This window comes from Athene cunicularia (genome assembly GCF_003259725.1).
Source record: "Athene cunicularia isolate RWA chromosome 1 unlocalized genomic scaffold, athCun1 chr1_part2, whole genome shotgun sequence".
NCBI classification, from domain to species: domain Eukaryota; kingdom Metazoa; phylum Chordata; class Aves; order Strigiformes; family Strigidae; genus Athene; species Athene cunicularia.
The window spans coordinates 20,262,538-20,274,788 of record NW_020799092.1 but is presented as its reverse complement, the minus strand read 5'-3'; the positions used below and the strand labels follow the sequence as shown (position 1 = coordinate 20,274,788).

The 12,251-nt window shown below is 39.7% G+C and overlaps 1 protein-coding gene across 2 annotated transcripts in view; it reads right to left on the bottom strand.

Moving 5' to 3' along the window:
* RIC8B (RIC8 guanine nucleotide exchange factor B) overlaps positions 1-9,092 on the bottom strand; it is a 32,906-nt gene extending 23,814 nt beyond the window's left edge. Inside the window, exon 1 of one of the 2 annotated variants that reach the window (XM_026865760.1) lies at positions 9,049-9,092. Coding sequence is in view for 1 of the 2 variants with exons in the window: in XM_026865754.1 (XP_026721555.1) it covers positions 6,165-6,167 (3 nt within the window). In the remaining variant the exon portion in view is untranslated. Of the gene's footprint in view, positions 1-6,164; positions 6,220-9,048 lie in introns of those variants that run through there. The other variant, XM_026865754.1, reaches the window with a different exon arrangement.
* Between the last annotated feature and the right edge of the window lie 3,159 nt (positions 9,093-12,251).

Genomic DNA, 12,251 nt, shown 5'->3' with positions numbered 1-12,251 from the left:
TACCTCTTACTATCACGTAGGCAACATGAGAAATCTTGGGAGAAAATCGGAATATTACTGACACTGTAACAGTATAAAACTCACATTTGACCATCTGTACAGGCATACAGGTACTTACTGTGGGAATTTCAAAGACAGGTACCTGGAAACAGATATCCAAGTACAGAGTTTTCAGAGTTCTTCAACATTAACCTAATGCTGCTCCCACAGATCTGTACAAGCCCCTGACTTGACCATACTATGCTAGACCTGCACTATATGTTTCTGAAGGTGGCACCTTTGAAGTGTTTTTTTAAAAATGCCTAGGAAACAAGAAATGACCAGTCTAGATCCACAGTCAAATTTACCTAGTCACAGCTCAACTTCTTACAAGATTTTTGTTTTTATTGTTAAGACAGTTTTCCATACAATTAACTTTGCTTTGCAAGCTGACACAACAGTTGTGAAGCCTGGTTTTGAGGACTAACACAGAACTGAACAAACACTTCAGAGAATTCCAGGAAAAGGCCATTTTATTCTGTTCCATTTAAGTACATTTCTATTAGACTTAGCAGTTATAGTCTTCCTTGTTGACACCAGCTGTTATAAGGTGGTCTGTAATAATTTATCCAAATTCAACAGCTGGTTCACCAGCTGGACTCTCCCTCTCTTCAGGAATTGTGTAGCAGTACCATATTAACCACACAAGAAGCCAAGTTACCAGACTTCCCCAAACCAAGATACTGAATGAACACTTCAAAGACATACTGGGCCAGACTGCCTTCCTTATCAGTAAATAAATACAGCACAAAAATATATCTGATTTTTCATTAATGGTGCTGAAGGTTTCTTCTAGGACTTTAAATACCAAGGATCACTTCATAAATTATCTGATCCAATCAATATCCACTGAGATTAAGGGGAGTTTCCACTCATTTTTGTTAGTGGCAGAGCCTATACACATCTTGCATCTGGCACTCTGGTCTTTAATCTCAGTCCAACAAAACCGGAATGCTCATTTGACTACAAAGAGACCAATCCTTCCAAATTCTGACTGATTCCCCCCCCCCCCGTAAGTTGCACCCACCTGCTGCTATGGTAGTGTCACTGCAAAATGTCAAAAGCACTGCAGGGGAGATCCCAAAGGGCACCAAACTCCCACTGACTTGCCATAGGAGGTGGAAGACTAACCCTCACTCCATATGTTTGAAGACTATCCTTGCAATTTAGTTAAAGATTATAAAAACCATCATCTCACAGGTTCAAATCTTAGTGAAATGCAGCAACGAAAGATTCTTAACTCCGAACAGCTGTACTAAAGACAGATACTAAATAGAACACACATTTTTTTTGAGATTTAACAACCTACTTACAACTTAAAATAAAAAAACCATGGGTGTGCTTGTAAGGTGCTTCATTTCCTACATGTTCCTGAGGCCTGAGCTGTAGAAAAATTTCACAATCTAAGCAAGGCCAGAGTTTATGTTTAAAAGCATTAATTATACAGTTTTATGCATACTGTATTAACAACTAAGCCATCACACACTTAAGAAGACATTACTAAGCTTCATAGCTATTGCAGCAAAATACAAATTTTTTAAGATGCAAGACTCCCATAAGCGAAAAAACATGTAGAAACTGCTGACAAAGTTCTCTGGAGTTAGACCCTGGTAAGCCATCAAGAGTGATTTTAAAGAAGCCAGCATTCGGTTACAATACCACCACTTGCAATACTTCCAAAATCTGAACCACTGCTGGCTGATCATAAGTGCCAACAGGAGCTCAGGAGAAACCAGAGCATGCAATTATAGTTGAAGAGTTATCCATGGAAAGTTTTGAAGCAAGGAAACAAAAATCATCCTGTTAGGAAATTGCCTTGGAGACAACTAAAACCAAATGCCATACAGCACATTTTCTGCTTTCTCCTTGACAGTGTGATGCACAGGGAGAAGAGAAACAGGAAAGGATGTGGCCACATAAAGCATTATTACCCTTTTCATTTTCTTTAGGTGGTGCTTTTTCTACTGCCCTGTAGGCCATAGCATGGCATAAACTAAGAGGCACAGATGTTATTTATTTGGTTGGAAATAAAAGCAAGTGGAAGAATTCAGACAGCAAGGTACCCCGCCCCCCCCCTTTCACAAAATATATGATGATTGTCCTAGTTTCATGGATTTATTGCTATCCCCTAAATTACTGTACAGATTTAATAGTTTTTTTAGTTCTATCCTTTCAACATTCAGAAGGGGGGATGACTTTCATCAGTCATGCTACAGCAAAAAGCATTTTTCATGTACTTTTCCATAGAATCAAGGCTGTTTCTAGTCTTTTTAAACGTTTTCTTAATTGGACATCTCTAAAATTCTGTAATTCTCTGCTTTCATGCTAATAGTGAGGTTAAAACAGATCAACACACACCATTGCTGTAGAGTGAGTAATGGTAAAACATCTTAAAATTTTATTGCATGTTAAAACAGAAAGCTTAGAAACACCAACTTGTCATCTTGTCTTTATGAGTAAAATATGAATCCAGTTTGATCCTTTATCCTAATAGCATAAACATTTGATGATAGGAAGCAACACAGTCATATAGAAAAAGAAATATCCTGAGATACAAGAGGCATTTTCTTCCCTGCTAAGCAAAGGGTATCACCTCTTCACTTCCATTTTTTTCTGCCACCTTTGTTTACAGTCTAATTAGACTGGGCAGCACTAAGTGCTTATTAGCAGATGCTTATATTTTCAGGACTCAACTCAGCTGGGGAAGCTAGGTGCTTGTGAAAAACAGGGTACTTCATTAATCTTGCTCTTTGGTCCTGGGGCACCTGCATGTGAGCTCCTTTTCCATCTCCTCCCTTTGTGCTTGAACATAGTTAGAAAGCATGTCTGACCTAGAGTTACTTTTTTCAATCCACAGACCACTAAACTTTAGCTACATGATGTCAGCTGAATTTACTATAGCTTCTCAACATCCGAGTAATAAATGTCTTGGTGAGAAAAGGAGACAATTCCCCTTTATTTGCTTCTTCCTCTTTGGCAAATCATTCTCTTTACTTATACAGCCTTATACAAGAGAATAGAGTCCCCATTCTGCAAATATTCAAATCCAAGCAAACACCACTGTTTTACTGAATATAGCATTTAATTTAGACACAGATTATTCAGTGCTTGAAAAGCTATAATTCAAAGGTAAACAACAAGAGTCCTGCTAAACATTACAGAAATAGAGTGCCTACTTTTATCTATTTTTTGTGCCTTTAATTTTGAATTATGCCATAGATGCTGTAAGTACCAGGAGAGGCACGCTTCTTAGCAATCAAGTTTACATTAAAACAAGGGAAAAAAAACCAAGTTGTTGTCAAGAAATACATGCTGCTCCCATTTTCCACTTTCCTCAGTGATGGAGCATGTTAGTAACAAAACTGCCAGAAAAGTCTATCAAGAACAGAAATTCTACAACAGCAGAACATAGGTGGTGTGCTTGGTTTTGTAGCACCTTCATTTACTTCTCAATATCAATGTTCATAAGACTTCTTTGTATATTTCAAGACATAAATACACCTTGATGGAACAGCAAGTGATAGTAGCACATGGGGAGCAATATGAGTACATGAGAGTTACAAAATTCTTACTATACTTCTTAGGCTTAACATAAAAATCAAGCTTTTTAAAAAACTGTCCACAAAAATCAAATGAGCCCTCCTCACTCTTCTTTAAAGCTGGGAAAGAAAAGTCACAGAGCTAACAGTGAGCATGGGTAAACCAGAGGCCACCATGTCTTTTGGCCTTATCAAGTATTATGTGTCAGAACACATCATTTAGTTAGGAGAATGGGAACATCATAGTGGTACCAGGTCATACTTTCCTTCTACTGCACTGACTTAAGTCCCTCTAGTTCACTTTGTCTTCTGACCCATGTTTTTCATCATTTTCAAATTTCAATTTCAATTAAATTGTCTCTAGGGGTTCAAGAGAAGTACATTCTTAATTTAATTCAACTTAGCTCTGCAGCCGTTCAGTGGTGAGAATGGTTAAAGCAACCATAGTGCCAAACACAACGGTCACAAGGAACTGTATTTACCCAACAAATCATATCGGTCTACTATTGATTACTCCATCCATACTGCTACCTATTCCTCAAACTTACCTTCTACTTCATTACAAACTTTAAGATTCCTAGCAGACTCTATCCCATTTTCAGGTAGATGAAAGGAACATTAGTAGTAACTACAATAAACTGCACACGAATTTTTACAACTACAACAACTCTTAAGTTTCTGTGGCTCACAAAGTTATTCAGAAGCTTTTCGTAACATACAAGTCCCTCTCCATCTCATACAGCAAAATCAAGCATTTTGCATGTTTCTTATATTTTCAGTATACTGTGCAAATCAGCATTGCATAAAACACAACAGAAACTACGTTTTTGACAAGTTAGAGATAAGATTCCATGAGTAAAGAGGCATAACTTGGAATCATTGAGTAAGAACACTGGCTGATCATTTCTGCTAACAGGAATGGCATTAGAATAATAAAATAATTGCTTTATTCTGCTATTAGGTTTCATAGTTAAGTATCCAAAGCAGTAAGAAAGTAAGCCCAACATTAATATTTTCTCTCTAAGTCAAGACAACATTTATATAACATTTATAATCGACTGTGCCGAATAATGGGACAACAAGACAACCTCCACCGAAAAGGCCATACCCAGTTTTTGCCTAGTCTTCGCAGACAGATGTGGGAGGGAAGGTGTACACTTGTATTCCTTGAGGATTCAGTATGCTTCACTTCAAAACTTAATTGTTCAACCTTATCAACAGAGGGAGTTGGCCTGTTTGGCAGGAGCCTGCCAGCTGACATTGGTAGAGGTCCAAGTTGCAGGTCTGAACACATGACAGCTTAGGTTAGTTAGCACTCTGCAGGTAGGGTGAGGAGCACCCACAATAAACCGTGTTGTCACAACTGGTGGAAGAAACACCTAGTTCAGAGTCACAGAAAGGTGAAATTCTGCAGAGCTGAACTCTCCTTGCCCTCTCCACTGAAGGGAAGAGAGGGGGGAACCCTTTATAAGCTCTGTAACCCAGTGGTGAAAGAAAGGAGAGATGGGTTTCACTGGCTTGATATAAACCTTAAGTAAAAACTGAAAAATGCTGGATGGGAGTGGGCAGGACCAGAGGGAATTAGAACAAATGTTTAGTACTAATGAAGGATACTTAGTAACTTCTCTTACAGACTGCTACCCCTTAAGGGGTTTCAGTAAAGTCAGAACAATAACAACAACAATTAATACTAAGATACCACACAGTGTGCCCACAGGAGCACTTTAAGCTTAATATTTTTATAGGACCCTCACTAACAGTCTTTAAAAGCTTGCAGTGAAGTTACTGGGAGAAAATTTCTGTGCCTTTGTGGCTGCAGGAAACTTCAGACCTCCCAGAAGTATCAGTGTCAACAGTACTATCTAATAATGAGGTCCTCCTGAGATTTAAAGTGTGACAGCATCTTGCTCCATCAACATACTTTACTGCTTCCACCCTTCCAAAGTTCAAATATGGTACAGGCCACAGCCTTAAGGAATCTCTCCACATCATTAATTTAATTAGGAGATAAAGTCCCACAATACATTTGATATGATTTACCATCATCTATTTCAACACCTTTAAAACATTCAGCAATGCAGGGGAAAAGACTGGTTTGGAGATTTTTCTTCCCATTAAAATTTTGAATTTTAGATCCATTATGTTCAAACTGAACCTGAACAAGTTAAGAAAATTAATCTCAGACTTTAAAGACTTATATTACAGGCCTGACGCAACACAGTAAACCAGAGCCAGTAGAGCAGAAACCAGATGTTGTAAGTACTACAAGAGGTGAAGCAGACAAAACAAGGAGTTGAAGAGGAAATACATCAATCATGAAGACTCTATTATTTCAGGTAAGTATACGGCTTTTGAGTAATATTCTTACATTTGGCTGCTGCTTACTTTCCCCCCCACCAAACTCAGCATCTTCATACAACTTTAGAACTCAGTCTTGCTTGCTGTCTTGGACAGATTTACTTTTTCTGTTATATCACCTAAGCAAATGGTGCTGTAGCTCCTTCCAATTGTGGAACAGCATGGCTAACTCGGGAATCAGTCCTGACAGACATTTCCAGGACACAGACAGTGCTGTGATTTTCTTACCATTTTAAGACTGTAAACAGCACAAGTGTGTTGCTACTTCAGAAGCAGGATTTGGACCTGTCAAGGTATAAATTATGGAGAACAGAGCTATTAAATGATGAGAAAGCAGCTGTTAAAAAATTCTTTCCTGTTTGTATTAGGGCATGTGAAGCTTAAGCTGAAGTGCCTACTATGCCACATCGAGAGAGATTCACTATGCCCGACACCACTCTCCAAGGTGACTGACCAGTCAAGTTGCCAGATACTAATTTTCTGGAGTTCATTCCAGCACAGACCTAAAGAACCAACTGTTTGTGTCAGCCATGCCACACTGCTATGAAGTGCTGCAGTTCTGAAAACTCAACCTTTTCCAGCAAAACACTGTCAAGAACTTCTTGACTGGTTGAGACAAATATTTTAGATTCCTAAGAGCTGGTTAAGCTCCTCTGAAGCAACCACACTGCCTTGATTTCAGCTGCTATTCCAGAACACATTTACCTCTGGTTGGCAATTTCTATACTGTTTACACAAACCAAGACCAGGCTTTTGGAAATTCCTATTTTTTTTATTATATGACAAGTTAAGAAGGAATGGCACCAACCTGATCCACCTGGTATCCGAGTAGATCTTAGAGTATAACACAAGTTGCCAACTGATTTATATCCATAGCATCCATCATATAGGCCAATGCAGGCACATATATCATTAAGCAAAACAACCAGGACAAGTAACACCTCATGTTACACTCTTGTGGTTTTTATCATCCTATGGCTATGTCCAGATAGACAAGCTTGATAGCATTATCTCTCTTCCTGCTTTCTAGAGGACACAACCTACTCTCCCTCCTGGCATTCAGTATTACAAACTCACTGCTGATTTAGTTAGTTTACAGCCTAAAACATCATGATTTGAGTGTGGTGAGGTAGAGAAAAAAAGTTTCATTGCTGTTGTTGATCTTGCACAGGCATGAATGACTTACTGGAGTAAGTAACGGAAAGCAAATTTACTCCTAGGCATGAACAAACCCAATATGCAGCAAGAGACTGGTAAGAAGTATGTATTACATCCATTAGGTTATATGGCAAAATACCAACAGCAAAAGAAACGAAACACAAAATCTTTATAAGTCTCTCTGTATTTGCCCACGTACGTGAACTTCAAGTGTACTACATGACTTCATTATGGATTGTGACTTTGTCTAAACTCTTTTGCACTTCAACCATTCTAAGCTAATAGCATTTGCAATTCTGCTGCTATCAACTCGTGTATTTCAGTATTCCTAAACAAAAAATGGACCTCGTTTCTGAACTAGCATGAGGCTACATCATGCAGCCTTTGAGCAACCCCCATTAATTTTCATGACAGCTTTAGTAGTTTGCTCTTAGCAAGAACATGAACTAATTTACCCTTCAATTTAGAAGATTTTTATTTTTTACCTTAACTGAAGGATGAATGGAGCATGCTCAGTGTTTTACAGATACCAAGGATACTGAGCATGTGCAGCTGAGCAGCTGTTAAAAAACCCACTCAAACACACAGAGAAAATCCTACACTCTCCCATCTCCAACTCTCATTGTCTTTATGTAGCTTTTGCCAGTTTGGCTTCTGATCTATTATATTTTCCTATGTTCTCTACTTAGCATTCAGTTTTCCAGACTAGATGCTTTTTCATTCTCGGTGTAAAAAGAGGTGGAAGGAATGGGGAGGAAAGAGGGAAGAACGCAACCACCATAAGAGAACCAAATCAAAGTCCCTTCTGAATTCTTCCATGTATCAAAAAGGACATATAGTCCATCACCACATTATTGAACATCAACTTTGAGTAAAGCCATAGGTAAAGCCAAGGTAAGAGGTCTTTGAGTCATCTGTGTAATAAAGAATTATAATTTAAGATTACAGTACACAGAACTGATGGTTTTGTAAATGCAAAGGGCAGAGACTTACCAACCCACCCATTTCTACCAGAAGACCACCTGAATTTCTACCAGAAAATACCTGAAAATATATAGATTTTGCACAAAATCATGGCATCAATGTATGTCTGCGACAGACTATTCCTGCAGAAACCTTGCAACTCTGATTTCAAGCTTTATTTCAGAAATAGCAGAAACATACAGCCTCATTCGTTAATGAACATTTTCTGAATAAATATGCAAATCAGCTCAAAAACTAATTACAGGAAAGAAAGGAAGGCTCTTGTCATTACATATTACACCATAAAAATAACAACAGGAAAAAAAGAAAAAAAAAGTCATCAACGTCCAAGCCTTAAATGTGAGGCTGTGGATGGATCTCAAGGGGCCTGTTATGCCCTGACACACCTGTACAGCTCCATGCTGTGACACACAAACATTTCTCATCTCTGGAACCTGACATGCACAGTACACATTCTGCTGATTACAGCTACCTTTGGATTAACAGGCTTCTGTCGCTCTGTCTCCCTTCCAGCTCCACAGCTTCCTTCTGTACTTATCCCTTCATCTTAATCACTAATATTCTTTAAGTGTCTAATATAGAAAAGAAATACATCTGTGATAATTGCTACCTGCTGAGAAGGAGAAAATGGAAACACGTATTGCAAAATTTTTCATAGGTACAAAAGAGTATCTTTACTCTATTCCTCCACACCATTCCAAACCTGTACCCAACAAAATTATTTATGGGCTTTTCTGTTACTACTTTTATTCAAGATGGGTTTTGCTAGGGGAATTCCCCCTTTCAAAAAAAAAAAAAAGGGGAACGGGTAGTTATCATGTCTTTTGCACTGAAGAAACAAAAATTAAAACAGAACTTTATAATCACTACTTGCACCATTTCACAATGGCAGCTAAGTTAAGAGACTGCTTTTACTTTTTTATACTTCTAACCAGGGCAGGTATGGAGCTCGATAGCCCATTTTACATACCTTTCTTTTGTCTTCATCTGCTGGATCAAATATGAAAATAGTCCGATTCTGTAAAAAAAGAGTTTGCACTTGTTACATAGACATCAGCTGCTAAGTAATACCTGCAAAACTATTAGTCTGGTTAAAACCAGCCTCAGATAACGAGGCCATAACCATGTCAACTCATGTTCTTTCCCGATTCTACCCCACAGCAAGAGCTTCAGTAAGCAGCTCCAACTAACAATTTCACAATTACTACTGGTGCAGAGCAAGCCTTTATCTGTGGGCTGTGCTTCTGATGCAAGTTAACAACCTCACATATGGCACTTTACAAAGCGAAAAACATTAGCTATAGCCTTGTGTTTTACAAATACGTTATTACTCAGACTCTTCCCTGAGCAGTTCTTGTTTACAAGCTTTTGACTGCACTTTACGGTGTCTCCAACCAGAGCAACCATAGGATAATCTTGCCCGGAAAACAAACAGTACAAATCAAATAAGCCTCACTATAAAAACTATCAGTTTGGGTATTGTGGCAATTTCCAAAACACATTTGCTTGTCTGGTACAGTTAAACACATGATAGACATGGTCTAACAACTAGTACTTATTTCCTGTTAAACATTTCAAATAGAACTAGACTCAATTACTATGTTAGTATCCTGAAGTATGCTATTACTGGAAATATTACTCATATGACACAAAGTTTATTCTATCAAAGGAAACAGTAGCAATACCAGTTATTTTAATGTCTTTTTAAGACTTCCAAGCTAAATGATTAAGCATGATGAACAGCTTCTCAAAAAATCAAAATCTCAATTTCTATTATTTCTAATACACAACTTGCTACATCATGCAAGTGACCAAACCCAAAAGAAATGGCCTCCATAGCACATTAGTGGGCCCCTTACCTTTCATGACACAAGCCCACAATTACTCAGACAGGCCCTGGACATCTACCCTACCATCAAGGGTTACCAACATCAGTCAGATCCTTGAGGATGGTAGGAAAATAATTTCTCTTTGAGGGCTCCCAATAAAACTACTGACACTCAGAAGTTCAGCAAAATGCCAGCCAAAACCAGGTGAATATTAAGTGATGAGCAATTAACCAAAAGAAGGCAACCTATGCATTTGCACATGAACATTTTTTGAAATATATAAAAGAAATGTAGTGACAGTAAGAAGTCCAAGCACTGGAGGAAGAGAGATTTGGAATAATCATTGCAACAAGAGATCATAAAGCAATAAGGACAGATCTATTAGTTTATCTCATTATAGTTATTCTATAGCCACCCGCACCTTAGAACTACACTTAATCCATCCTCTCTCTTCAATTAACACATATTTAATTTATTATTTGGAAAAAACTTAAGGAAACCTCATGCCCATTCTGGGCACAGGTAAAGATCTGGAACCTGGAGCACTCTGCCCAGTCTTTGCTGGCCCACAGGCAATACATCTTAGTTAGTAACACACTGCCCAGAGAGATGCAAGAAACATTAAGGCAAACTTCTTAACAAGAAACAGAATGAGAGAAATGTCATACTGAGACAGTATGAAAAGACTCCCATCCCACTTCAAAAGAAGTATTTAGCTAACACCTAACTCCATAGCTTCATTCAAAGACTTGAAGCACTAGAATAGAAACCACACCAGCCCTCTCTGTCCTTGGGAATTCAACTTTGGCTTAAGCAATTTATCTGGGGAAGTTGCTGAGAAGGCATAAAATCCAGTACAGTAAAATAAGGAAGTGAGGTTTGTGTGCACTTCTTGACTGAATGCATTTAACAAAGGTCATTTTCAAGAGTAAAGACAGGAGATAAAAGTTTCCTTCAATCAGAATCCTTCCTCTGTACCCTAGTCGGCAGTGAGTTAAAACAGCTATAAGTGTCTAATAAATTCTAAATCTACCAATCCTTCAGAGAAAGTGCCCTGCAGCTGCATGAATCTCTGCATTTGAATTTCATGTGTACAAAGGCAGCCTATGTCAAAACTGTTGCCCAGCTTCTGCTAGAAGCTCAAGTTGGAGCGAAGATATCAGTTACTGCCATTGTTAGACCTAAAACGTAGTGCATGTAAGACAGCAAACTTCAAGCCATCTCTTGGAGGCTGAAGAATAACCACATACCAGACCACATTCATTTGGCTTTTCATCTGATCACAGAGCTAGGAATCTTTAACTAAAATCCTGAATGTTTGTTCCTGTAACAGATTTCTACATCTCAGCAGATAGCTCAACACAGCTCCATTTCAATTACATCCAAAGCCAAACTCCAAGTCAGCAGCAGCTTTAGAGACTTGTGTACTAGTCACAGAACTGTCTACGCAAAGGACAGACACCTGATGTGTCTTTAGAGATGGACTAAACTGCTCTACTAAAACCTAGGTATCAAAATGTCCCTATTAGACGAGGGGAAAAAAAATAATCCACCTAACATCTAGCTTCACTCCAGTTTCTACTTCCCAACATTACCATGAATATCCCCCCTTCACTTCTCCGTATCACACGGACAGCACTCAGCATACACCTATCACACTGGCAGCAATGGCAGTAAACACTAGGTAGTCTTTGATACCTATCAGCATTAATAACTTAACCTCTTGTAACCACGCTTTTAGATGTCTCCCCTCTTCCCTTTGCTTGGCCAGAAAAATCAAGTGAGGATCGGCAGGCCATTTCACACATCCCCCTCCCACTGCAGAGCTGCTCCTCTGCACGGTGACAGGGCCACTGCCGAAGCAGTGCCAAGGCCTCTCTCCCCCAGGCCAGCGGGACCAGGACACTCAAGACCGCCCGCACAGGGCAGCGCCTCGGGCAGGTGAGCAGGTACACAACGCTGCCATCCACGAAACTTGCGTGTTGTTCAGTCCAGCTTCCTCCAAGAAGTACAGGCAGGTTGAGACTTCCGAGGCAAACCTGGGCTCTGAACAGCTCTTTTTACAGCCTGATCACCAACAACCCACCACGCTACACATCAGGTACGTAAAGTGAAGAGGCCAGACAGAAGGCGCGGGGGGCCGAGCCTGGCAACGGGCTCGATCCACCCGCAATACCGCTGGCTTTGTGCTCCCGTGCAAGTCTGCTTTCCTCTAGGCACTGCCCTCGCTCGGCACGCCGACAATGCCGCGGTGCCCCGCACAGCCCGCGGGGGAGACCACAGCGGGAAGCGCAGGAGATGCGGACAGGCCGTCCCGAGCGGGCCGCCCCGGCACCCAGCCGGC